We start from the raw sequence: 27,318 nt of genomic DNA on the forward strand, positions 1-27,318 counted from the left end.
GCCCGAACTAAGGGTCCCTTGCTGCTCCCATATTCCACTCCGATATCGATATCCGATAGCTTGAAAGGCAAACAAGTTATGCCAGCCATATTATATAGTATAGCCCGATCCGAGCGGTTCCAATATGTGTACTACCTGCAACTGAAACGCGCATCTATTTAAAGTTTCTCCAATCTGTAAAGCTCTTAAAAATATCGAATAATGCCTGAAAAACCCAAGTCTCAGAATCGCATCTGGGAATACGACGAATTTTCGAAAGGATATGATCAACACGCTCTGCCCCTCAATGTGTGCAGGGTACAAATATAATAAGCTCAAGGCTTTAAGACAATTGAGTGCTGGGCCAAGGGTTATCTTGAGAATAAATTGTAATGACAAACTCGACATTGTTGTTATTTGCCTTGTAAAGCCAATGTATTCAGAAACGGGAGTGGCACAGGGTATCTGCTAGTCGAGCACTTGATGGCTCATAGCACACATAGTGCAAATATTTACAAAGAGAATAACAAGAATGCAAGCTTTAACACTAGAATTGAAGCTCATGGTAAATTTAAGCTGATGTTAAACCTCACTTCAACTTCATAATTGTCAGTTTTCTTTTTTTTTTTTGGCTTTTTATTATTTTTGTTGCGTATATATATCATTTGTAGTACATGGTATTATTTGAAAGTGCGCCGCAAATAGATTTCCCAGCGCTCGCTTTTACAATTGCAATGCGCTTTTTCTTCCTGCTCCTGCTCCTGCTCCTGCTCCTGTTGCTGTTCCTGTTGCTGTTCCTGTTGCTGGCGTTTTCATTTTGCGCTTGCGTCGCTTTCGCGCCTTGCGCCGTATGCGATCGAATTCGCGTATGTGATAAACAATGAAATGCTTTAAATCATCGCCCTCATATTGACGGCACGACATTGTGAATAATATAAGCGAATTAATATAAAAAAAAAATCTTATATCATAATTATGCATAGTAGAATTTGGCCCATGCTTGCTGCTCTGCTCCTCGCTCCGACTGCCTTGCTGCTGCTGCTGTTGCTGCTGCTGCTGCTGCTGCTGCTGCTGCTGCTGTTGTTGCTGCTGCTGCTGGTAGTTGGTGTAGTTGTGTTTGCGCAGCTTGGGCGAGGGCGGAGGCAGCTCGTCATCGCGGTCCGAGTAGCGGCGGCGATTGCGTTTGCCGGCCGCATTGAAATGTTGACGTAAGTAATCGTAAATGCTCATATTTCTAATTGTGATCAAGTTGATGCTGTTGCAGCTGTTGCTGTTGCTGGTGATGTTGTTGCTTTCGATTGTCGTTTGCCTGTTGAATGGTCCCGATTTATGCAGCGCCACATGCTGTAGATACCGCCAACTGCCGCACGCCGTCTGCGTGCGAGTTGGAATCTTTAAGTTAGTTGTTGTTGTTGTTGTTGTTGTTGTTGTTGTTGTTGTTGTTGTAGTTGTTGTTGTTGTTGTTGCTGGCAGCATTGGCTTCGTTTTGTTGTTTGCATCGCGAACATTTTGATCTACAGCTGTGACTGCAACGCGTCAATGATCAGTGATCAGCGGACCCCAGAACATTTTTGATATTTTGGTATCATCTTCGGTTAAAAAGAATTGACGGCCCAAATGTACAAACTCCTTGAGCGACACCTGGCCATCGCCATTCTTGTCTATCACAGCGAATGAAATGGCAGCATCCTCTTCAGATAGTCCCAGACAGCGGAAGAAGAGCTTATATTGTTCGAGATCCAAGTGGCCAGTGTGATCAAAGTCGACGGCCTGTTGGCAATGCACATTCAGTTACAATTGAATTCTTGATATTTATTTGAATTATTTAACTCAACATTTACCTTAAACAAATAGGGCAAAAAGCGTCCAATGCGCTTGGCCATTTTCTTGTCGTTCAGTCGATGATGCAAATCGGTTAGGAACTGCTCAGCAGTTACCAGATTATATGGTGTTATCTCCCCGAATTGCTCCTCCCATGTTTGTTTGATCACCTCGTTAAATTCGGCGGCCACATCCTCCGACAAATGGCCCAAATCGCTGAAGCGTTTGGCCAGCAATGTGAAATCATCGTACGAGATGACACCATCGTGATTGACATCCATAATGCGGTGCAAGGTGCGCATTTTGCGGCGCCAGAACTCTGAATCGCCCTGAAAATAATAATTTTTGTTTTTATTAAAACGGTTACAAATTTCAATTTTCAAATCAAAATTCAAATTCAACTGACTGCAACTGCTTGTTGCATGCACTGCTTAATATCTTAAACATTTTACGGTTTTTAATTTTCATGTATACCCTGACAACTTTGCACTGCTTGCATAAACTGCTTGTACTGTACACACACACACACACACACACACACACACACACACACACACACTTACCAACGAAATATCAGACATAACGGTTTCATATTTAACTGTGCACTGCTTGCATGCACAGCTTGCATGTTCACTATTAGTCAAGACACAAACCACGGACCGCGCCTGCGCCACCCACCCACCCACACCCAACACTTTTGCGCAGCTGTCGCGAGCTCAAAACAAATTTCAACTTCCCAAATTGAAACAAAAGAAAAACTCGTTTCAAGCACACAGACAGACAAGTCAGACACAGACAGTTCGTTCGCTTACCCGTTCGCTGCGCTTCACATTTGCATTTTTGCGACGTCGCTCGAACTCATCATCCGAATCCGAGTCACTGTCGCTGTCCGTGCGGCGCAGGGTGGCTGCGCCGGCGGTTTTCTTTGAATATTGGCGCACATTCTGCAGCACGACTGGAGGGCGTTGCATAAGATTCCACGCACCGTGTGTTGCGCCATTTGATGATTTGACCAGACGCTGCAAGCCATTAAAAATAAGATAAAACAATTCGATTAGTTTTTCTTTTGAACTGTTTAAGTTACAGTTTGTGAGCAACTGGCCCGTGACAACTGCTTGCGACACCAACACACACACGCTAGCCTACTCCATTTCGAATTCGCTGTGGTTTTCTTTCGAGCAACACGCACATACATAAATCAAGTCTGTTAATTTTGTTTTCGCCCATTGTTTACTGTTGCATTAACAGCGCGCTGTTACACAACATTCGCGCTCATGCTGCGCTGTGTCCTTCAGCTTATGTGTACATACATATATGTACGTTTGTGTTTATATATAAACAAAAAACTTGCGTTATATACTCATGGTGGTTGTTGTTATTGTTAAGGTCAGTTCTAGATTCTTGTTATGGACCGGTTTCAACGGCTACTTAACAGCGGCCCTGAGACCATTAAACAACAGTCGTTGTTTTGAGAGGCATTGATGATGTCTCAAGTCACCACGTGGCGCAAACGCAAAAAGAACCAGTGCATGTTCAACTAGAATGTTGTAGAAGTTGGATTATTTCTTGATTTAGTCTCTCCTTGACCCTGTGTATGGGGAGAGAGAGAAAGAGCGCGCGCAAAGGAGAGGCGGCCTGATCAGCTACACACACATACATACATACATGTGTGATTGTGGGAGTAACATTACAAACGCAACAACAACAAATCACCAATTTGTGTATGTGTGTATATATGAACATATTAATGAGTTTTTGGGTTTTGTTATTGTTGTTGTTGCCAGACTGTTGGAGATAACCGTATACAAAGTTTCTTTTTCTTTCTTTCTTTCTTTTCTTGTATTTGGTTTTTAATTACAACCCCAAAAACTTGTCAACAACTTCAGGGAGCTACAAAACTGCTGGCCAAAGATAATGGAAATTGTAGCAGCAAATGCTGCTGGTCTCATTATGATAATTATGATGACATCACTAGCATTAAGTATGTATATTGTTGAGTTTCTCGCATTCGGATACAAAATAGCCTGACTTGTATACAAATGCTGATCGCGAGCCTCTTCTCAAACATAGGCACACACACACATATACATGTGTACATTAAAATATATTTATGCACGCGTGTGTTGATTAAAAGAAAAAAAAACAAAAAAGAAACAAAAAAGAGCTAAGCGTGTGCCAAAAACTCAATGACAAGCCCGCAAATAACATTTGATGTATGTATGCCGAGCGAAGAGCGAAGAAGCACAAGGCACAAAGGAAGTCAACAAAAATGCGAAAATAAGGAGAATGCAAAACTGAAAGAAGTTGGTGCATGCATTTGCTAGAATAGTCAAACACAATCAAGCGACGAGTGGGTTTGTGGCGCGGCTAAGCGCAACTATCGCCGCAAAAAGTGTGGCAGGCTTAGCTGGCTGCCTGATTTCCGTTTCGCCAGGTAAACATGAAACAGCAGGCGTTTATTGTTTGTTTTGTTATTGCTTTTTGGCGCTTTGCGCATGTTTTCATTGCCCAAATTTGCGCAGTTCGCCGAGTCGCCCCCATTTTTTGTTTTTGCTTTCGGGGGATGGTTTGAAACTTGCCATCACTCAGCGGCGAATTTGTTATTGTTGTGTGTGCAGCATTGAAAGATATGCGTCTTTGGCGGCAGTATTGATTGCTGTTATAGTAAAAGGGGGAAGCAGTGCGAATCAATGCAGACATATGCACATACATACATATGTATACATATAGACTGATCTATATACGTGTGCATATTTGAGTGTGTGACTGTTTGTATTGCTGGTATTTGCATTCGCTTCTCTTTACTTGTGCCACGCTTACAAATTGTTTCTCAAATCCGACTTTAAATTCTGTCTCTGTCGCACACATGGTGGCCTCATTTCTTGTAACTATAACAGATGCCCCTTCCCACCAATCGCACGCTTCTCTTTTTTGGAGCTCTTTGTAATTTAATTAAACTAACACACACACACACACATATAGATATGCACATACACACATACAAACGCTTACATTGTTGTTGCAATCGCTCGCTGAAAGCGGCAAGGTGGAGATGGGTTGCTGCTGTTGCTGCAGTGCGCCCACCGTTGCGGCCATATTGCGTTCCAGGATTTCTCTCGAAGTACGCAATAGACCACGGCTTACAATGGAGAGGGCCATGTTAGCTGTTGTTGTTGTTGATGTTGTTCTGTAACTGTTTTAATATCGATGCCAACTTAACGGTATAGTTTAGCAATTACGCTCTCTTCGTCTTTGTTTGTGTTTCTGTTATTGTTGTTGTTCTTGTTGTCCCTGTATCAGGCAAGCGAAAAAAAATGTGCAAGCTGACGGCGTTGCTTAGCTGCTGGTATTGTTGTTGTTGTTGTTTTTGAATTTATTGTTGCAGTTGCAGCGCGCATTTAACAACCGGTTTAAAGTCACAGACACAAGCACACTTTTATAAAATTTAAAAAAAGTTGCACTTTTGTTTGCTTTTGCTTATTACACTTTGCTGCTCCTTTTCAACTTCTTATTCGTCTTCTTCTTCTTCTTCTTGAACTTCTTCCTTCGATTTCTTTCCGTTCAACACGACCGTTCACTGGCGAGTTCCAAATCGTTTTGACAGCGACTGTTGCGGCGAAAAGAAATGAAAACAACATCGACGGCAACGCTGTACCAGAAGCGGCAAAGGCGCTTTAGGTGTATGTGTGCTTGCGTGCGCCTGTGTGCGTTCGTGTGTGTTGTGTCTGTGCGTGGTGTTTATTAAATTGGGAGTGCGAGCATAGAAGGGCAGCGGCGATGTTACCAGAAAAACAAAATACAAACAAACATGCGGCAGACACATACATACATACATATGCACATTTTAAAGCCAGCGGCATTATTAAAAACAACCTCAACAGATGTTCAGGCCGGTCAGTGACTCTCAAACCGTTGCACATCATGTTTTTAACTATGTATGTACGTATGTTATGAATGCATTTGTATTTTCAAGCGATTGAATAAAGAGAAATTTAACCAAGCGATGAATGTATGCTCGTATGAACGTAAATTTACGGTAGTTTGTATGTTTATTGATAAAGTAAACGAAAACTTACATATTTAGGTCGGTGTGACAGACCGTCTGATGACGTTGGGTCGCTTTCAATGTGCCAGACATACATATGCATGTGTTCATATGGATTTATGTATATGCACATACATATGTACACACATACATATGTAAGTGCCATCGGCCAAACGGTCGAGCGAGTTTTCTGTTTTTGTTCTACTTCCACACACTTCATTGCCTCACGCGCAAGCACACGTACACGTGAATATTTACACACGCACACTAAATGAACGAACATAGATGTATGTATGTATGTGAACACATATGTAGCTCTGTACATGTATGCATAGATATGCTTGTGTTATATAATCCGTCTTGCTCAGATGGAGCGCACTCTTTACTCTCTGAGCATAACCTCTTTGCAAGCGATCCTGCAGCGAGTAAATTTAAGAGAGCCAAAATATAAACAAGAACGGGCACTTAGAATATGAGAAGGAGTCGGCAAATGACTTTCAAAAAAATTAACAGCTGTAATGCATCAGCTGTTATGCATACAAATGCTGATAGGTACATATACATACATACATATATACATGAACATGTACACGTAGTTTTTGTTTTGATTTACGGGCCTAAATGTGCAACAAGTTACAAGTTGGCTTAGACTGTAAATGGCCCCAAGCAGCGCCATTTGTTGTTGTTACTTTGTATTGGGAGTGCAATGCACTCGGGCTTCATTCAATGTGTTGGTGTATCTGTTTCTCAGTATGTGTGTTGCGTGTGTGTATGCATGTGTGCATGTGAACGTGTACAAGAACAACGCGCGCATCGACATCGGCTGACTCCCAAATCGTCACGTAACATTTTAAGCGCCGGCGAATGCAAACGATTTACATGAAACAACAACAGGTTCAAGAAAATGCTTGCAATATGCATGTTGACATAATTACATGACACTGCATGTATGTATGTATGTATGTGTTTAGTTGTATCAAAAATCATTTGGGAAGTAATAAAGATGGGTAGAAAAATAGTTGCGTTTATCCAAAGAAAATATGAATTACTGTTATGGTTATTTTCTTTCTATTATTTATACAGTCCAAATAATTATCTTCTGCGACGATCTCCTCATTTGGCTCTGTGCCAATTAATTGAAATTTTTCGTGGGGCCATTTTATAAACTTCACGGCTTAAATCCACACATTTCGTATCTTTTGGCAGTGCTTTTGCTCAAGAGATAGACGAAAAGTTCGGGATATCAAGCAGAGTGGATAGATAAGTATTGATTATTTAAGGTTTTGACTTCCAAAATATTCAATATTTTGTGCATATAAAATACATTTAAATAAAAGGCATGTGATTAAAGAAAAAAAAACAAGAATTAGTAAATATTATTAAGAATGTAGAGCATATTGAATACCCTGCCCAGCTGAGCAGACGATCCAATGTTCCAGTTAAGCTTGGTATGCAGATCGTTGTTAACAAAAATGCATTGAATTGAGGATTTTATTCTATTCGCAGCTCTCAGCTTTTCCATTTAAAATAACACCTCGATATAGTTAATAAGGTTTATTTGATTTCGAAATACAGCTTCGAGCGCAATTTATATTAATGGCAAACTTTTATACAGTGTGTTTACATTTGCGTGATCAGCGTACTAACCATGACGTCACATGCTTAAGCCTGGGACTGCCAAAAAAAAAAAAGAAATGCGTATTTTGAAAAGTACAGCTGCATGCTAATTTAATGCTTAAGATAAAAAACAACAAAACACAAGATGGCGTAGAAAGTTTGTATACTATTTCATATATGTATGCATGTGAATACATATGTATGTACATACATACATATGCCTATAAATCTGCGACCGGCTTATTAAAATGCGAAGCATTGTGTGTACACACATACATATGTAAGTGCATATGTATGTATGCATGCTTCCCAGCCTACACGCGACGCGTGTAATTGTAATTGTAATTGCTCGTGCTCCCGGCGCTGAAGCGTGGAGCGACTCCGAGACATGCGTATGTATATATGTACATACATACATATATGTATGTATATGTACTGTTAAGAAGTTCGGTTTTTGTTTATCGTTCTGTCCTCTGTTGTTTTTGTTGCTCTTTTCGATGTTGGCTTTTTGCTCTGCTTGAGCGCATGGTGTTTTTTTTCAAGGTTTTCTTTTTCGCCTGTTTGAGATTTCCGCAACGCCATTTAATTTTTGGCGTACGTGTTGCGCCTCATTGTCGTCTGCCGGCTCAACAACAAGAGTTGAGAGTTTTTGATACTGGTATTTTTCAATTTCATTGATGCTACGCTCTGCATCCGCACCGCACAGTTACTTGACATGCAACATGGAGGGCGAGCGCGTCAGTGTCTGGGCTCTGGGGTCGGCAATTGCCGCTGCGGTTTTTGTATGCGGATTTTGGCACGTCAGCACCGTTATGCCGGCAGTGAGAGAGTCAGCCGAAACGGCGCACTTTTCATTTTATTTTTTTTCATTTGCAGCTTTTGATCTGAGTTGAGCATTAAATGACATTGTATTGAGCGCCTTTGTATGTGTGAGTGTGAGTGTGAGTGCATGCAAATATGTATGTGCGTGTATGCGTATTTTTGAGGTCGTGGTGGCATTGCCAGACAGCAGAAAAGTGTACGTGCGTCCTTTTTGTTGTCGTAGGTTCTAGATGCTGAACTTACAGCTAATTGCAGCTTTATGCACTTATGTATGTGTGCATGTATGTACATATGTATTTGTGCATATGCGTGCATTTCTATGTTTATTTACAAATATTCATGGACAGCCAAAACTGTCGCCTTATCAGCGACCTGCTTTTGCTGTTTTTCATTTAATATAATTATTGTTGTTGTTGTTATTGGCATTGATAAAAAACAAAAAAATATATAACAACAGCAGCGGACTCTTTGTCCATCATTAATTTGAAAGTGCGGCGTGGTCGCTTTGTATGTAAAGATTAGTCCAAAAAGTAAACAGAAATTATCGAGTGTGCTCGAGGGTAGCTCGACAAGTTATTTAGTTCAATTCTCACACTTGGCGTAGAAAGTGCTCGAAAGTGCTTTGCCATTTTTTTTTGATTTAATGATTTGGGGAAATGCATAACACTAAAGACTGTGTCTATCTATATAACTTTTAACTCTTAAAGATAGCTACTTAATAAAAAAAATACAAATTAAAGATCATGTGAGCATACATATCGATGTACCTACGCAAGGATCCACCTGGTTGTCTAAGCTAACGATGCTGAAACTACATTAATTATTACCTAAATACCACAACTACATATATAGAACATGTGTACAAACTTACATTTTAGCCCTCGCAGAAAAAAGGTCAAACAAATTTGGAAATAGCTTTGACGAATTGGGTAAATAAGGAGCAAAATTGGTAAACAAGGTTTTTAATTTATGGAAAGGTTCTTGTGTGTGTGTGTTCTTATTATTTGTTTGTAAGTATTTTCTTTCATTCGCCTCATACATATATTCTTAACAAAGTTCAAGATTTGTTTATTCGCAACAATCCAAGTCCAAGTTTTGCTCTTTATACTTGTGTATGTATGCATAAAAATGTTTGAAAATTGCTAATAAGCGATTAATAATATTAGAAACTGATCGCAAACAATATTAAGTATGCGAAAAACAATTGGCCTTGCATAGCAAACAAACAATAAAAACCATCCAAGAGAAATCAAAACAACATTAGAAATAAATAAACCGCAGCAAAAGCGTGCTGTATAAATACATATGTACATACAAATGTATGTACATGCATATGCGTATGTGTGTGTATTTACATGATGTGCATGTGTTAGTGGCATTACTCTAGCTGTAATCCACACCAGTAGCGCACCACAGTGGCAGCCCTGACAGTCTGCGACGATTGGCGAGCATAGTACAGTGCACGCTTGATAAGGTTGACTAGTTCAAAGCCGGAGAGAAAAAACTCTTTGTTGACGTGATGTTATGCTTGAACAGAGACTTAACATATTTGGAATAAATGTATTGTTAAGAAGTTGTTCAGCATTGGCTGATTAAATAAAAAGTATTTAATTTTCGTTAATTTACCTAGATTGCTCTTTAGCTTATTTGGACGCTTTTTTAAGCTGAAGCATATGTATTTGTCAAACAATGCACAGTAATATGAGCATAAGCGTGTGTTCATTTTGCTGAGCATTCACTGTGCTATGTATAATGATTACCCCTCCCCAGCATTGGTCAAGTGCTAAGTGGTAAACACCAACTCAACGCTCCGATGGCCCTTCGGCAAGCACAACTGTAAATTTATTTATGGTTATTTTTAGGTCCAAATATGTTTTGCTTTATCTCTCAACAAAAATAAGGTTAATTTGTAACTTCGGCGACGTTGAAGCCGGCACGTTAGCCAAAAAGTTCTGCGTAAACAAAATTGTAAAAAACAACACAAATATATAAACAACAATAACAATGCGCCACAACCTTAATGTACTTATCTTATTACAGTTTTAGAGCCACTTAAGGAAATCAAAATGATGGATGTTTTTTATGAGGGAGAAGTGAAGGAGAGTGGATTTTAGCATTTGTATGCGACAGGTGACATAAGAGCACTTCACATAATGAATGCAAGTTTTTATTTACTAGTCATTAATTTTTAAAATTGGCGCGCTCAATGCAGAGTTGCTCTGGGGCAAGTGCTGCCACAGCTGATAAGCGCCGGCGTTTCTTGCAACAAATAGGCTGTCACATATCGATGCATGTGTGTATTTTTCTCGGCCAAAATATCGAGCGGGAGCGCCAACAAATCACGTTGAGCACTGCTATGACTGATTTTACATATACAATGATTTTATTTTATTAAATGTTAAAACTCTTAGTATATGCTTTTTGTTGTAGCTCAATTTGTGGTATAGGCAAAGAAACGATACAATCTCATTGACATATCGATAGAATATCGACACTCATTTGCCGTAATACGATATATTGGCAGTCGATGCCAACAATTGTCATCCCAGTGTATCGACAAGCTGTCTGCCAGAGAAAAAAAAAGAAAAGATAGCAGCAGCAACGGAATAGATTTATTGATTTTAATATTCAAGTTTTAAGAACAGCCCAAGCGCGAAAATCAATTCATAATTTGGCAAAATGGAGGCGCTGGTCAATTATAGCAGCGAGGATGAACACGAGGACGATCCCGGCTACGAGATAAGGGTAAATACTCCAAATATGTTAGGGGGAAAAAAAAAATGCCAAATGTCAGAGCATTTTTTTTTTGTGTATACATTTTACCGAGGCGAGCATGCCTCTATGCATATACATATATATATATAAATATATATATACCTATGTAGTTTTGTGCGTATGTGTGAGTGTGCATGTAAATATCGTATGCTTGTGTGCATATGTATTCATATATTTATAAGCAGAATCTGTATTGAAATACGTATGGCGCGGGTCATACCTCAAACTGAAATCAAAACAATGAACTTTCCCATCTTGTCCCCCCCCCCTTTGTCTCTATTAATGTAGTTGTGCCTAGTGTTTTAGTAAAATAATGCGAATTTGCTGTTTCTGAATAGTTGAACCATTCCCCTAGGCACCACCAGCCGCAGCACCACCACCACAACCAGCTGCAGTCACAAACACAAGCACACGAAAAAAGCGCAGTCCGCCACCCGCTCATGCAACTGCAACAGCATCTGCATCTGCTGCTGCTACTGCTGCCGCCGATGCCGCTGTCGCTGCTGCTGCTGCTGCTCGACGCCGTTCACGCTCGTGCAGTCCGCCGGCAATGGAGGCGTCATCTAAGGCAGCCGTAAAGCAACAAAAGGCTAAAAACAAAAGCAACGACCGTCAGATGCGACGCCAGCGTCGACGCTCGAGCAGCAACAGCGCCAGCAGCGCCTCTGACAGCAGCATTGACACTGACAACAAAATAGACAAGTTGAAGAAACGTCTGCCAACGCTGTCGCCCCAGCCGGCCTCAACATCCATGTCCAAGATGGCCAGATACCATCAAATGCCGACCACACCTCCGCTACAAAGTGGCGGAGGGCGACATAGTCATCACCATCGTCATCGTCATCACAGGAGCCGCAGCAGTCGCCATAACCACAACAACAACAACAACAACAACAACAACAAAGATGAGGTAAACTTTTGTTGTCATTGTCATAGATATTTAAATGCCTCATATAATTATTTAACTGTCGCAACCAAAAGCAACTAAGGAGCCATAATTGCAATTAAGGCTTTTGAATACATTTTGTTGTAGCACAGGGAACTTTTCGTTTATGTTCTAAGTAAATACTAAAGCTATCAGTCTATATTGTTATCATGTATTTAACAGATCAGCCAGTCAGTATAACGAGAAGGGAGAAGGGCAAAGACTAAGATTGTATATATCAGTAGAATTATAAAGCTTGTTGTTGTGTTGAGGAAATAACAGTAATTGTTGTCGTACAAAAACTAGTCTTGTTACCATTTCTTGCCATTGAGCTATATGTCTGTATTGTAGTGTATATTGCCTGTAGATAGTTATACTGAAACTAATGCTAGGCTTAAGATATCTTAAAAGAACAAAGAAATCATTAATAGAAGAACTTGTTTGACCGATCGTTCCCTAATAACTATATGATGCACTCGATCTGGACGGTTTAGATATATTTACTGCCCATTATAGAAGGACGAAGCTGTGCGAAGGCTTATGCCAAAAGCTTCAAAACTGAAAGGCTACCTTAGCATGGAAACAGACAGTCAGACAGATCCAGATTCTATATGCTTTATGGCCTCCTTATGTCGCCTCACTTTGCTCTACTCCATTCTACTCCCCCTACAGGGAAATAATTATGAGTCTAGAGTAGGCACGCATTTATATGAAAATTTGAAAAGTTGTACAATTTCTACCAAACGTCCTCCTGGGCTGATTTGTTATTTAGCTAAACCATTTTTTAGTGCTAACCTTAATAAGAAAGTTGAACTTGAATGCCAGTAAAACAAGTATGAAAACCCTTCAAGGATCCACGATTTGTTTTAACCAAAATAATAGTTATGAATAGGAAATGGGAAATTATGATTGAACTACTTTTGAGAACTGTGAACTGTTTGTCATTAACAATTAATTACTATAGATATAGTATGATATGAAAGAACAAGAAAATGTACTTTAAAGTCTTAAATGCAAAATGGTTGATAAACTATTTGTGTTTTTCAGGCAATGCACTGATATTTAAACATTTATGCGAGGCACATAGTTATAGTTAATTTTGTTCTAATTTTGTACATTTATACAATATGTGCTCGTACATAAATGCACTTTATGTACCTACACACACACAAACTCACACATAATTATTATTATTATATATTTAAGTTTTTATAGCTCAATGTTTTCGTTGATGGTTGTTTTTTGCCCTATTTCCAATTTCTTGTCTGGGGCTGCTTTAGTTTTACTTGTCCGCTTCCCAGAGCTCCTCCATCCTCCATCGAAGGACTGCGGGCGGGTCTAATGTGTCTAGTGTGCGTGCATGTTTGTCTGGATGATTTATAATGGGAAACTATATAGTTTTTGTGAGTCGTGGTGCTGGAGTCGAGGTTGTTGTAACAACTCTATTAGTATCAATTATAGTCATAATTGCAATTCTAATTTGTGCTCGTATTTTGTTATTAATACATATTTAAGCTTAAACTTTTATGCAACCTTTATATTTATATATGACTAAAATATACCATTTTATTATTGTTATTATTATGTAAACAAACCAAAAAAAAAAAAAAAAAAACAAAAAACCAAAAACTAAAGAAAAAAAGATAGTCTCGACCAGGACCTGGCGAACTCGACTAGCAAAAAAAACAGAAACTTTAGAGAACCTGAGTACTGTAAACGAACTGAGACAGTTAAGACCTAAAGCGATAACCGATAAATGATAAACGATAACCGATAAACCGTGAACGTGACTGTTTTAGAGTTATTAGAGTTGTTCCAACGCGCCCAACAGGGTATTGTGTCCCACTCCTTTAACTCCTTGAACACACACTCTAACCGCATGGTTGCGACAAAGAGAGAACGAATCGAGAATCGAGACGCATCAATGTGAGTATTGCAACATAAAATAATAACCAAAAACTCAATACTTAGCATTTAATCCACACACTTATCTATGAACTTATCCAACTGTGAGAAGCCGTTGGTTCTCGCGTAGCCGAAGCGACAATTCAAACATCTCTTGCAGCAGCGCCAGCAGTCACAAACTGAACAACAACAACAACAACAACAACAACAACCACAACTATAACAACAACGATAACAACAAGAACAACATTAACCACATCTCCACCGCATCCACACACGCATGGACTTGCAGGGCAGAGCCGAATGCATAAGAAACGTTTTTGGTTTCTTCCTTTAAACAAAAACGTTGTGTCCAGCGCCCAATTTGTCTTACGTTTCATTCTGTTTTGTTATGAAAGGTTTCATTTGTTTTGATTATAAGCAGCCGCATCGAATACGAAGCAATAATATGAGTTTCCATGGCCTTCTTCATTTCGTTACAGGATGCCCGCGGCCGACACCGTGAAACAGAGCGCAACAGGGAGAAGGATAGGGATAAGGACTACAGCAAGGTGAGTGCCATGCAATGACACGAGGGCAGGGCATGTATTAAAGCTGAAAGTTTAACTATTTTGGCCCATATTCCCCTCTCTGTTCAATCAATAAGCTATGCTGCAGGCCCTTTTGCACATGCCCTTTCCCACTCTCTCTCGTGTCATTGGTGTTGAATCAATTTGATGGAATCATTTAACAATAATTTACACTTTATTTACAGAGCGAACGCCATCATCGCACCAAAGAAAGCAACAAAGAGAGCGATTACAAGCGCGAGCGCGAACGCGAGCGCGAAGAACGCCGCCATGGCAGTGGCAGTGGCAGGGATAGAGATAGGGATAGGACTGCGTCGCGGCATCACACCAAAGAGACGCGCTACAGCGACAACTCGCGTTCCTACAACTCAGCCTCGTCGTCATCGCTGACGTACAAATCTCAGTCGCTGCAACAGCAGCTGCAGCACTCGCAGCGACGCTCCTATGATGAACGCGGCCGTCGACGTCGCGACTCGCGGTCCCGATCACGTTCGAGCTCACGGTCCCGCACACGCACACCTATTGATGCGCCGTCAAATCGTCGGCGTCAGGCGCCGCCGCAGTCATTGGGCACGCAGGCAACACGCAAATATCGCAGACGTGATTCGCGCGATTCTAGCAGCCGTTCCAGATCGCCGCCCGAGCGTCCAGTCAACGTCAGAAAGTCCAGCGAGCCGCTAATGAGAGCCGCCTTCCCAGCAGCCGGACTACTCGGCAAGCCGCCAGTGCCATTTACAACAGCTGGCCCGGGCGCAGCCGCAGCAGCAGCAGCTGCCCTATCTGTCACTATGACTCCAGCTGGCGGCGTTATCGGTGGCGGCGGCCTGCTGCCAACGCCCAACTATGCGCCCAAAATACCATCCTTAATGTCGCTGGAGCTGAACACGCCGGCAAGCGTGCTAGTCGATGCACAGCCAGCGGCTGTGCAGCTACCCAAATACTATAATCCGGGCATTATCAATGCCAATCGCTATGCGGAGCAGCAGCAGAAGCGTAAACTGCTCTGGGGCTCCAAGAAGAACGAGGATTCGGCCAACAAGTGGGGCAATGCGCATTTCTCTCAGGACTCCGATGGCAAGGTGGCGTCCAAGTTTATGCGACTCATGGGTATCAAGAATGCCAATAACAATACAAATAGCAACAACAACAACAGCAACAGCACCAGCAGCAGCGGCAGCGGCACCCACAATAATGGCAACAATAATGCGGCAGCCAAAGCCGATCCAGCGATTGATCAGACCAGCAGCAGCAGCAGCACCACCACCACCAATGGCGGATCTGTCCCAGCCGATGTGCAGCTGCGCCAGCGCATGTTCTCCAACATGGAACAGCAGTACGAGGTGGCACGTGCCGCCACGCACACGATGCGCGGCGTCGGCCTGGGCTTTGGATCACAGCCGCGCAGCTTTTAAAGCGCTTGGGTCGAGGACAACAAAAACCGTTTACGAGTGAAAGCTGTAAATAGTATGTGCCCGCATCAACACTCGATTAAGTCACCTAAAACTGATCTAATTTCGCAATATTTATTTGTTTTAACAAATTTTTTCTCCAACTATTATTATTAATAATTACTTTTTATTTTGTTTTTTTGATTATTTCAAATAAATTTTGCGAGCAAATGTTCCAATTCAGATGCAATACGATTTTGTCGAATGGAGAATGTGGATTGCAAGAAAATATATATGTATAATATATTAGATATATATTGGTTCGAGCTTACAATCGAATCATCATAAGCTAGTTTTTATCATGAGCACTTTTCAATCTGTTCAAAATAATTGTTAAAATGGTTAAACAATATGCAAAAAACTTTAATTTTCGAATTATTTCGAAGTTAGATTATATCAGGGCTATCAACAAAAATGTTCGGTGATAAGGTAAGGCCTAAGCTGACTTCCTGCCTGCCCGTTAGTTTACCTGGTTTCCACACCCACCAGCCCAGGTGTTGGTTCAAATAAGCCATGGAAGAAATATGGCTAGGGATTGGTTGTTCTTCGAGTTCGGCACCTAATGCAGACTAGATTGGAATTCCGAGCCCGAAGCATTTCATTTGACATGCAACTTTACAAACGCTGTAGCCGACCGCGCAATGCTCTCTTCCCTTACCTAAATATGTGGCTGGTGACTCTAAAACTGTAGTTATATGTCAGTGATTCTCAGCCTGTGATTAAATTGACTGCAGATTACCAGAAAATATTAAAGGACACTATCCAGAAATTGCGTACAAAACCAGGAAACCCCCTTTTTTAACTCAGTAAACAGAGTATGCACTTTTTGGTGGTATAAATACAAAAATCTACTTTTATTTCTGTCTTAATTTATGAGTATATTGTTTATAAGTTATACGCTATTTTTGTACCCATGCAGAGGATATTTCAATTTTGTCACGAACTGTGTAACGCATACGAGGAGATAACTTAGACCTTATAAAATATATGTCCTTGATCTAGGACATATTCGTCTGTCTGCCTGTCAGTTTCTAAGCATGCTAGTCGCTGCGTTTTGAAGTTATCTAATAGAAATGTCTTGGGAACAATTGGGAGATTTGATAAGAATAAGGTTTTGTTTCTCTGCAGGGGGTGCTTAATTTTCGGAAATCCAAAAATAACTATTCCTTGTTAGCATAAATATTATAAAATGCAATCTCTATTTAATGTGCACTTACAAAATAGGGTATGTTCATTTGACTCGACTCTCTACTTATATAAGTAAGTACATGTATATATACATATTGTCGTAGGTGGTAATATTATAGCTAAATTGGTCCTTCGATATAAACCAATTAAGAGAACATTAATTGTTTCTGTTTAAATGAACATACTTATTTCAGACTTTTACAAATTGAATAAGTTCAATTTACAATCTTTAAATAGTGTATAAATATGCTTTTTTGAAACATTTAAAAGACAAAAAGAGAGAAAAGAAAAGTCTGCTACTGTGGAATATAAAAAACCGAATCTAAATGCAACAAATCTTTGAATAGCTCGGTTAATCAATCTCGAAGTGGAGCAGCTGCGTAGCAAGGATACATGCTCTATCCTTATCTCACAGCGATTGGCAGTCTGACTATATGTGTATGTGTGTGTCCTTACGCTGCCCAGCGTGACTTCTGCAATTCGATTTGGCCCTCCAGGGTTTTGGCCAAGTAGATGACCAACAATTGTACAAGTGCAATGCCCAGCGCTATGCCCGCAATAGTATAGAGATTGCGCTCGGCCCAGACACGCACGATTTCAATGCAACCACTGGTCCAAATTAGTTTGCTGGCGGCCGCAACCGAATGTTCCTGCACACCGTAGCCGCACATGATGTTCACCAAGCCGGAGCTAATGTCAGTCGCATTCATGCAACAGCTATATGGCACTCCGCACTTTTCCACCGACGGCGAGGAGCAGTTGAAGTACTCGTTCTTGCTCCAGTCCTGGTAGCCGGCATTGCTCAGGCCACAGCACTTGAACTCCTGCTGGGCAAAGTCAATGAAATTCTGTAAGTCCGGATCATCACGATACGAGTGTATAATCTTATCAGTGAACTGATCTTCGAGAAAAGAGTTCATGTTTTGCGGGAAGACAAAGCAAATGATGGCTGTAAAGTAGGCATTGTATAAGAACATGTGATTGATCGTTACGATTCAACAATTCCACGTACCTATGGCCATTTCCATGAGGAAGAATATCAACAGGCACATCGAGTAAAATTTGAGCAGACAGGTGTTTTCGCGCAGTGCGCCCAGGCAGCCAGCAAAGCTGACCACAAATATGACAATGCCCGTTATGATCATCACCAGGGATATATTGAGCACAACATCATAAATATTTTCCAGCTTCACCCAACCGTTCGCCTCCTCCCATTTGTCCTTAAACGCATACACACCGATGCCCAGCAGCAGGCCGCCAAACAGCCAAAACATGAAGTTCAATATGAATATCATGTATTTCACGCAGGAGCTGACGAATGTAAAGTGATGCGGATAAGATATCCGCTGATGCATGTCGCGCACCTCAATGCCATAATAGCCAACGCCGACGCCGCCACCTCCGCCCCCGCCGTGGTATCTGTAGTTGCTCATTGTTTTTGTCTGGTTGTGAGAGAGGCCAGAAACCTTCGATGTCAGCCAACTTGGGTACAAATATTACAATGCACACATATTCGAGTCTTGTTGCTTAACACATTGCGTTTCTAGTTACACTTGATTGTTTTTTATAATTACTTTTGTTTGATTATTACATTCTATATACTATTAAAGCGATTGGCTATATTACGTTTACATACACAAATCCAAAGGCTAAATACATATCGATATTTCAATATATCGGTAAGCTTGAGGCATGAACCAGTGTTGTCGATTGGCAAACATGCCAAAAACTAAATCAAATATATAGCTAATATAAACATAAAATAAAATATTATTAATTATTTTAATTATAATTTATCACAATATGCACAACAATATGTTTTCGCTAATAATACAATTTATACATTACATTGATACCAACGATATGTGTGAACAAGAGAACTGGTTCTGGAGCTAGTTCAACTAAAAACCAGTATTTCTGCAGATATGCACGTGAATGATTCAGCGCGCAGCTCCCAGTTGATTGCAAATTTGTTAACAACTGATAATGTCCACTTTTGCCGTTCAAAGTTTGAACTTCAAACCATGCAAATCCGGCAATAGACATTATCGCCGATAAGAACCTCAATTATTAAGTAGTATGTGCTACATTTACGGTACTTAATAGCCACAGTTCGATAACAGACGCAGTCATAGTTACGCTCGCCAGATCGCGCCGTCATGAATTTCCTGCTGCGTTTCATCGTTTTCTGCTTTGACCCGCTTGGGTTGGGCCGCCGCTTTATTGTGCGCCCGGCCGTAAATCTAACGCTCAATGTCTACGATCGATTTCGCAGCAAAGCCGATGAGAAAGTGGACACCATACGGGAGCTGGTGCTGCGCCTGGGACTGATCGCCTTTGCCGTTGTGCTGATCATTTGGCTAGCCGTGTTCTTCTATGCCGCCTTCTACTATGTCTACATGCCGCCGATATCGCATACGCGACCCGTGCACATGCAGTTCAAGTACGTATTCCACTCAACACAGCTGCAAGGCAAATGTTCATTTTGATTGGCGGCACATTTGCAGAACCTGCCTGGAGACCAGCACACCCTGCACCTTTCCCCATGCCCATGTGTCGCTGACTAAGAAACAACAACTGTTGATGGTGGGTCAAGCGTACAAGGTCATTGTCAACATTGATATGCCGGAATCGCCGCAGAACCTGGAGCTGGGCATGTTTATGGTCTGTGCTGAGATGCGCGACTATGATTCCATGCTGCGTGGTCACTCGTGCCGATCGGCCATGATGCGCTATCGCTCGCCGTTGATACGAATGATATCCACATGGGCACTGAGTCCGCTCTATGTGCTGGGCTGGAAGGAGGAGTTCCAGAAGGTGCCGGTCGAAATATTTTCACGTTATTTGGAGGAGCGTCAGCATCCCATAACCGATGTTTATGTAGAGATACAATCGCAGAAGATACAATTCTATACGGTTACGTTGCACATTGAGGCGGATTTTACTGGTCTGCGGTACATCATGTTCAACTGGCCCATTCTTTCGGCCATCGTGGGTAAGTTCTGCAGCACTGATCATTCCCATTTGGACAATATCATCTAAACTGGCTTTGCATGCACTCCCTTTCCAGCCATTAGCACCAATCTATTCTTTATATTGGTCGTCTTTCTGCTTAGCTGGTACCACTGGTCCGATGCCACCTGGCTGCACAATTTGCAAATCAGATACGCACGGCTCACGAACCAGCTGCAAAAGAAAGCCAGCAGTGTGATCCTCTCCAGCTCGAGCAGTTTACGCGACGAGGACGAGCTGAGTTTCCTGGATGAGAAGTACGAAATTGCTGAGGTTGGGGCGAACATTGAAGATCTACAGCTAGATAAGGCTAGCGATAAGACACCGGAGAGCCTAGAGGCCCAGACGCCGCGTCAACGCAAAGTTAAGGAGCAGGCCCAATGAGCTATCCAAGCTATCCAAGCATTTTAAATGCAATCGCAAAAATTCCACCGCGCTAGGCTTACGCCAAAGACTTATAGGCTTAGGATTATTGTAGTTTCCTGCTGCGGTGCAGCATGTGCAGAGTTTGTCATTGAAGTATTGCCATTAATACAATAAATTTGAAAAGTTACCTATTTATAAACGCGACTCGCTATAGTCTGTATACATTGTGCCCAAGACGAAAATACTACTTTGCTTATAAAGTCATAAGTTAACTAACTTTTATAATGAACTGATTTTGTACAATTATTGTGGCATCTATGCAATTTATATATATATATATATATATATATAGAAATTAGTTTTGTACAAATGTTTGTGACAGGCAGTAGGAGGCATATCCGACGCCTTTAAGTATGTGAATGGGCATGTAGGCTTTCGTATTGAATATACAGATCAGGAATATTTTATTTTCTGGATACCTCGACTCTTTTAAAGGGTAAAATGTTTTTGTACAAATGTATGTAACAGGCAAGAGAAAGCATATCCGATCGCATAAAGTGTAAATATTCTTGATCAGCATCAATAGTCGAGTCGATCAAACCATGTTCGTCTGCCTGTCCGTCGATCTCAGAACCTATAAGAGCTACATGCGTGAAATTTTGAACGTACTTTTGCCTAGTGTCCGCGCAGCAAGAGTTTGTTTCCGATAATCGATATTTGGATATAATCGATAAAAATCGATATCGAAATGTTGTTATTTTGAGTCTAGAGTCCCAAAATTTGACAGTTTCTATAATAGTATGATGAACGAATCTTTACCCTAGTCAGGCAAAAGGCATTCTCCTCTTGAACGGACGGCCGCTGTCCGGCCAAGAGAGTTTTTAACTGTGTTATCAGCTCTTTGTGGAAAACTTTGCGAATATTTTGATTTAATCAGACTAACTAATATAAAAAAAAAGACTAGAAACCTCCAACCTGGAGTTAGGATAAAGCAAAGACTCTTTCTTTTTGCTCAGTCTGGCTATCTGGCTTATCAATGACAAACTTTAATTAATGGAAATAAAAATACATAGATGCAATAAGTATAATTGAAGCATTAAATGTCGTTCGACTTTTCCTCCTCAGGCTCTGATTCAGAGGACCAAATCGATTCGATGGGCTCTGGCGAATCCGGTGATTTCTCCGATGGCGTCGCCTCCGACGGCTCCACAGTTGTGCTTACTTTGCTGCTCGATAGCAGAACATCGCTAAATATGATGTCCAATAATATATAACCTATTTGCTGGGCGGGAAAGTCAATTAGGAAGGCCACAACAAGGGCGAAGCACACAATGCACGCCAACTCCTGTAGGCTTATCTGCGGAGCCGACATAAGGGTTGCAAATACTTGAATGTGGTATGCAGAAGAGATTTACGTACCAAATCGGAGATTTGAAATTGATGGGGCTCCTTTACGCTTGCCGTGCTCCACAGGACGACCACATAGCTGGCTAGCTGTAGCGGAATTTGCATTCTCGACAGGAGCAGCACAGGACGGGCAATGTTTGGATAACGCTGCACCAGACCTTTGTCCAGTGGCGCCATCAGAATGGCCCAGCATAGGCCGAGGCCAAGTATAAGCGGACTCCAGGCCAGGTATGCAGCTGCCTCCGTCGCATTGTATACGAATTTGGTGCGCATTCCCGCCGCGGCTGACCAAAAGCACCAGGCAATGCCCAGCATTGCCAGAGCCCAACCCGCACGCCGAAAACGTGGCACGACGCCAAAAGATCCGGACTCGCTGCGGAATAGGAGGCCGGCGCCAATGCCCAAAAGGTAAGTGGTTGCACGCGTGATTGGCGAGTTGTAAATAAGATTAGCGGTGCGGTAGAACTTGCTGACACTGTTAATAAAAAACAAAAAAAAAAAACAACATGAAAATAAGTCCGAGTGCCGACTAGTTGATACCCTGCACCTAGGCTCGAGTTGCCGTTACAAGCGTTCCAGCTCCCTACTTTACTTGCATACACAAAAATCACACACACTCACACACGCATGTATGTGTGTATGCGTCTGTATTCTTGAATATTTTTGTAGTCCGATTTTGATGAAATTTTAAGAAATTAATTATATAGTTATTATACTTTTGTAGTGCAAATTCATTAGTGATTTCATTAGAATGAAGGCAATGATAGTTAATATCATAAAATAAATAAATTGAAAATTACAATAATTGATCATTGAAAAGATTAGCATAAAAAATTATTTACAATTTTCATTGAATAAAATAACTATAACGAAAATCGCATTTAATTATAGTTCAAAAAAAGAAATAAATTGAAAAACTTATATTATTATCATTGAAAATGTATTAATAATGGATATCTGATTAATATTTCATTATGATTGAATACGGAAATAATGATAAAAATTAAAAAAAAAAATAGCATTGAACTTTTTTTTAAGCAATATTGTTTTCATAGAAAACCCAATATCATTAGCAATGATAACACAATGATAACAAAATTTTACAAATTAATTACTAAAATGACAAAATATCACTAAGCATGCGACTTTTTAGTTCTGAGGGGTTGGACAACGTAAAGATAGAAAGTTTATGGGATGGGCAATGAACAATGAAACCCTGCTGATTGTATGAGTGTAAATAATACAGTTTAAGGGTCTAGTTTTCAAATTAGGTTTTTTCCAATTTTGGGGGTTGGGGAAGTGTCCCCAATAGGTGAAGTATACCCAGACAGTGTATTCTACATATCTAGCTGCCATCATTTACGAGCTAGAAAACAATCTCTCCTTTAGTTCTCATAGACGGGACGGACAGACATGGACTTGGTTAAGCCGACTCAGCTTCTCGACCTGATCAAGCGTATTTACTCTCTATGCAGTCGAATGTGCCTCCTTTTGCCTGCTGCATACGTTGGCAGAAAAACATCATGCCTTTTTACAAATTTACAATGGGTGCAGCTTATGAAAACTAAGTTTGAGCATGAGTTTTGCGTAAATCTAATGGAACACCCACCCGATGCCGTGGAAGAGCGACGGTGCCAGGAAATCTCGCTGAGTGCGTGAAAATCGCGCCGCAACGGAGATGGCATGAAAAGCGCCACAGAGAAAAAAACCAGCCTCTGGATCGGTGAAGTACAGCCAGACGACGAGTGCACCCAGAAAGTACAATTGCAAATCCAGTGAGAGTTGGACCGTGATGGGCGAGCACTGAAATCGAATTGGATTGTATACTTTTGGAATAGTATTAGCGATAAGGAAATCAACTTCAATACCATTTCCTCAAGGTCGCCAGTGTTTTGGACACTGAGCGCATTACGCCACATATTCTCCTCGCAGAGACGGGCATTCTCGCCGACAAGCAGATGCCAGAGCGGACCGCTGCCCAGATGTGGCAGTATCCAGGTTTGGAAGCCGATCACCGCCAGTATGCTGGGCATATGGCGACACGCCTTCGAGCCGACATTCCGCAGGAAGCTCAAACGGCACGTTTGCTCCATGTCATTGGACAGCTGGTGGGCCACCAAGAAGCCACCTATCAGGAGCAACATGTCGCTGTATAGCAGTGGAATGCGGCACGCCAGGCTCCAGTTGCGATTCACAGTGCCAACAAATGCGTCGCGATTCGTCAAGGGCAAATGGCCGGCCATGATGTACTTGAGATTGACATAGATCATGAGCGTGCCCAATATCTTCAGCAGATGTATCAGTGGGAACTCAACATCTGGATGTGTCAGCGAGACTAGCGACTCCAGAGTGCGCTGTGGCGAGAAGGCGCCCAACAGCCGTACATGTAGCGCCGGCGTGATCTCCTCCTCCTTTTTGGCTGCCGTCTCGTCCAGCTCCGGCTCCTCAGCGGGCTGCGGCTCACACACATTCTCGACTCTGTTCGCCTCAGCTGCCGCCAGCTGTGCGTCCGCCTCGTTGCCGCCGTGCAGGCGCATCAGCTTGTGGCTGATCCAGTCCCAGTGCTCCCAGCCGAGCGCCAACAGACACATCAGGCCCAGCGTGGCAATGCCTAATCTATGCAACGGATTACATAGAGCTCCAGAAATAGTTCGATTGTCAACTCACATGCCCGTTGCCAAATAGCTGTCCTTGGCCAAAAGCTTCGTGAAACTCTTCCGCTGCCTTGTGGTGCAGTGCTCGTCTCTCACCTCGATGTGGAACTCGATGCCCGTGTCATTGTAGGGACGCAGACTGGTCTCAATAATGCTATGCACCACATGGGCGGAGCAGGCGTGCGGCAGGCAAATGCCCCAGTTGGCGATGTTGTAGCGTGGTGCAAAGTGCTTGGGCTGAAAAATAAAACCAAATAGAAAACCAATAGAACTTCAATTATAAGAGATGAGATCCCATTTTTGCTGGGCTGCTGGCTAGCTACATGTTTCAGGTGGGCGTGCCACAGGTCGCGTCCATGCAGCAGATGCAGCGGCTCCTTGAGACTGCTGAGCGTCGATCGCATCTCGATTTGGGCCAAACAGTATTTGCCATGCACGCGCATCGGACTCTTGGACGCGGTCGTCTGCACCGTCGTGGACACCTTGGTGCATTGGTCATAGTCCCCAAACTGGTTTATGTTGCCGCGCAACAGACCGGCACCGATTTTGGCCGTGGCATCGAGCACTGCAATGCAAATGGGCATATCAGCTATATCAGAGATAATCCCTGCTGGGGATCGGTCATGTGCTCCTACTCTGCAACGTCCACATCTTGTGAGCACGCAGCTGGCGATGCAGCAGCTCCAGCTGCTGGTGGCAATCGCCGCTCTTCGCTTGGGACACGCTGCCAATGAACGCGGGCAGCGAGTGTATCAGCAGCTCGACATATTCCTCGCTCTTGGGCGGCTGCGGTCGCGACGGGCCGCTGCTCTCACCATCATCCGGGCTGTTCCTGTGCCGCTCGCGCCGCCGCTTGGCGCTGGGCTGCGCTGGCGGCTCTGGGAAGATGCTGTTGAAGGGCCAGCGCTTTAAATATGTCAGCCAATCAATGTCGCTTTTCACCGATTTGCGCGACTTTTCTTTTTTGCCCACTGGAGCGGCTTCCTCCGTGGGCTCCGTCAGCCAGTGCAGCCAGTTGAGCACATTGGGATACTGTGTCTCTGCTGTCTCTGTCTCATTGGCAGCAGCTTCGCCCCAAACAAATCTGTTCCAAATGCGATTCAGTAGCGACGGTTCGGTCTTGTCTTCGTCATCGGTTTCGTTATCATTATAATTTTCAATCGAAGATCTATCCTCAGCTTGCCGCCTTCTATTGCCAGCCTTGGACTCATCATTATCATTATCAGTATCGTTATCGTTCTCATCGTCGTCATTATCATTGTCATCAGCCATGTCTTCAGCGCCCGATTCGTTATCATCGCCAGTGTCGCCGTTGTCGTCGTCGTCGTCCATGCGCTGAATTTTATGGAACTTAAACTTGGCTCGTTTGGGCGCTGCCTTGCGACCCGTGCCTAGAGCTTCGGTCGCCTGAGCACAGGCGGCCGCATCGTCTGAGCCCTTGCACAGGTCACGGCTGGCCTCCTGGGTGTCCAATGGCAGCAATAAGCTGATGAATAGTATTGCTAACCAAAAGACGCGATTTGCAGTTGCTGACTGGCTGGAAACCATTTTTATATTGCAATATTTTTTTCTTTATCGTTTTTAGGTACTCTTTTTTGTCGCCGTTCTTTTTTTTCTTAATATTTTCGCGCCTTCCAAATAGTTTACTCAACCTTTTCACACAGACTAATTGTGCCCATAGAAAATATACCCAGATGAAAATAATTTTGATGCATATGTGAGGACCATGCTCTCTGCTCCGAGCACAAGTGCTGCACTTGCTCTGGGCCTCGATGCTATTAATAAATTGCAGAACAAACAAAAATCGCATTCGTATGCTGCAAATACTCGAATAATTTTTTACTCACATCTAAATAGACCCTATCAGCGAACTTATAAAAAATACAAAATTGCACATTTTTACGAAATTTTGCAAGCGTCGCGTCAAAAATACCCTGGCAAGCAGATATTAGTTTGTCATATATTACTGGGAATATATCAATAAATATGGACCAACTTAACAAATTAACTATAAGTTTCATATTGATAATAATAAGTCGAATTATATTGATAATGACATTAATACTGACAATCATATAAAATGAATAACAATAAAAAGAATAATAATAATAACGATAATAATAATAATATAATAACAATAATAATAAAAATATTTATAATTAAAATGATAATATTTTTAATAATAAATAATAATAATAAATAAGAAAATAGTAATGATTTAAATATAATTAAAGCTATAACTTTATTAATAAATATTTTTATTTAAATATATATTATTATTTAAATGAATTGATTAGTTTAATCAATTTACATTTTAAAAAAATTGTATTCCAAATATGGATAAGGTACACATAAAATTCATGATATGTGGAGGGCTACGGTACTAATGGTATTTCTTAAAAATTGCGCAAATATGTAAATATTATCTGTTTATATGCATTTCCATTTTACTATATTTCCACATTCTAAAACGCCTTTTCTATGCTACTATATTGGTTGTATCCATTTTTGCCGAGTTTGGTACATTTTCAATAGTCTTTGGTACAACATAGTTGTTTCACGCGGCAGCCGTGGCTATATGCAAAAAAGATGGGGAGATATGTGCGGACCCTTAAAGAATATATGTTTATATATACGTATGTTTTTTTCTGTTCACATCCAATTTCCTATTTATATAGATTAGGTTAGGTATAGCTTACCAAACGGGGTATTTAGGTACTCAGGTACGGAATATTGTTTTGAAATATGTACAATTGTTTTAGGACGCTTCAGACCGAATATAGGG

General features: G+C 41.6%; 5 protein-coding genes across 6 annotated transcripts; 2 read left to right on the forward strand and 3 right to left on the reverse strand.

The window, feature by feature from the left end:
- Positions 1-635: 635 nt before the first annotated feature.
- On the reverse strand, positions 636-5,323 carry LOC115764359 (kinesin-related protein 13). The gene is given in 4 exon segments (XM_030707319.1): positions 636-1,749; positions 1,821-2,129; positions 2,613-2,819; positions 4,813-5,323. Coding segments are annotated over 4 exon segments (1,710 nt in total). The 5' UTR covers positions 4,960-5,323; the 3' UTR covers positions 636-702.
- Positions 5,324-10,832: 5,509 nt separating this feature from the next.
- On the forward strand, positions 10,833-16,139 carry LOC115764388 (arginine/serine-rich coiled-coil protein 2-like). Of its 2 annotated transcripts, XM_030707356.1 has the most exons (4): positions 10,833-11,029; positions 11,415-11,969; positions 14,372-14,440; positions 14,644-16,139. In XM_030707356.1, the coding sequence occupies exons 1-4, from the start codon at positions 10,964-10,966 to the stop codon at positions 15,868-15,870; spliced, it is 1,917 nt and encodes a 638-aa protein (XP_030563216.1). In that variant the 5' UTR covers positions 10,833-10,963; the 3' UTR covers positions 15,871-16,139. The 2 variants fall into 2 exon arrangements, with proteins under 2 accessions (XP_030563216.1, XP_030563217.1); XM_030707357.1 differs by lacking the exon at positions 11,415-11,969 and having other exon boundaries at positions 10,837-11,029; positions 14,644-16,128.
- A 615-nt stretch (positions 16,140-16,754) lies between these two features.
- Positions 16,755-18,721, reverse strand: LOC115764289 (tetraspanin-33-like). The gene is made up of 2 exons (XM_030707221.1): positions 18,107-18,721; positions 16,755-18,043 (listed from the first exon to the last, which is right to left on the reverse strand). Exons 1-2 carry the CDS (start codon positions 18,525-18,527, stop codon positions 17,547-17,549), a joined length of 918 nt encoding a protein of 305 aa, XP_030563081.1. The 5' UTR covers positions 18,528-18,721; the 3' UTR covers positions 16,755-17,546.
- A 315-nt stretch (positions 18,722-19,036) lies between these two features.
- Positions 19,037-20,512, forward strand: LOC115764316 (seipin). The gene is made up of 3 exons (XM_030707255.1): positions 19,037-19,537; positions 19,602-20,089; positions 20,165-20,512. Exons 1-3 carry the CDS (start codon positions 19,254-19,256, stop codon positions 20,488-20,490), a joined length of 1,098 nt encoding a protein of 365 aa, XP_030563115.1. The 5' UTR covers positions 19,037-19,253; the 3' UTR covers positions 20,491-20,512.
- A 1,038-nt stretch (positions 20,513-21,550) lies between these two features.
- Positions 21,551-26,189, reverse strand: LOC115764315. Its single transcript, XM_030707254.1, has 7 exons — positions 25,169-26,189; positions 24,857-25,098; positions 24,547-24,770; positions 23,748-24,495; positions 23,489-23,682; positions 21,892-22,354; positions 21,551-21,829 (listed from the first exon to the last, which is right to left on the reverse strand). The coding sequence occupies exons 1-7, from the start codon at positions 26,079-26,081 to the stop codon at positions 21,569-21,571; spliced, it is 3,045 nt and encodes a 1,014-aa protein (XP_030563114.1). The 5' UTR covers positions 26,082-26,189; the 3' UTR covers positions 21,551-21,568.
- Between the last annotated feature and the right edge of the window lie 1,129 nt (positions 26,190-27,318).

The sequence above is a fragment of the Drosophila novamexicana genome, unplaced genomic scaffold, assembly GCF_003285875.2.
Source record: "Drosophila novamexicana strain 15010-1031.04,08,12 unplaced genomic scaffold, DnovRS2.1 tig00000820-arrow-pilon, whole genome shotgun sequence".
Lineage (NCBI taxonomy): Eukaryota > Metazoa > Arthropoda > Insecta > Diptera > Drosophilidae > Drosophila > Drosophila novamexicana.

Excerpts from the sequence above, each read along its gene's own strand:
- LOC115764315 (XM_030707254.1), bottom strand. The coding sequence starts at position 26,081 with ATGGTTTCCAGCCAGTCAGCAACTGCAAATCGCGTCTTTTGGTTAGCA. Across the intron at positions 23,683-23,747 it reads CTGGCGACCTTGAGGAAATG|TGCTCGCCCATCACGGTCCA; the intron begins GTATTGAAGTTG and ends ATTCGATTTCAG. Across the intron at positions 21,830-21,891 it reads AATTTCAAATCTCCGATTTG|ATAAGCCTACAGGAGTTGGC; the intron begins GTACGTAAATCT and ends TCGGCTCCGCAG.
- LOC115764289 (XM_030707221.1), bottom strand. The coding sequence starts at position 18,527 with ATGAGCAACTACAGATACCACGGCGGGGGCGGAGGTGGCGGCGTCGGC. Across the intron at positions 18,044-18,106 it reads CCTCATGGAAATGGCCATAG|CCATCATTTGCTTTGTCTTC; the intron begins GTACGTGGAATT and ends CCTACTTTACAG.
- LOC115764388 (XM_030707356.1), top strand. The coding sequence starts at position 10,964 with ATGGAGGCGCTGGTCAATTATAGCAGCGAGGATGAACACGAGGACGAT. Across the intron at positions 11,030-11,414 it reads ATCCCGGCTACGAGATAAGG|GCACCACCAGCCGCAGCACC; the intron begins GTAAATACTCCA and ends CCATTCCCCTAG. Across the intron at positions 11,970-14,371 it reads ACAACAACAACAAAGATGAG|GATGCCCGCGGCCGACACCG; the intron begins GTAAACTTTTGT and ends ATTTCGTTACAG.
- LOC115764316 (XM_030707255.1), top strand. The coding sequence starts at position 19,254 with ATGAATTTCCTGCTGCGTTTCATCGTTTTCTGCTTTGACCCGCTTGGG. Across the intron at positions 19,538-19,601 it reads CCCGTGCACATGCAGTTCAA|AACCTGCCTGGAGACCAGCA; the intron begins GTACGTATTCCA and ends GCACATTTGCAG. Across the intron at positions 20,090-20,164 it reads CATTCTTTCGGCCATCGTGG|CCATTAGCACCAATCTATTC; the intron begins GTAAGTTCTGCA and ends CTCCCTTTCCAG.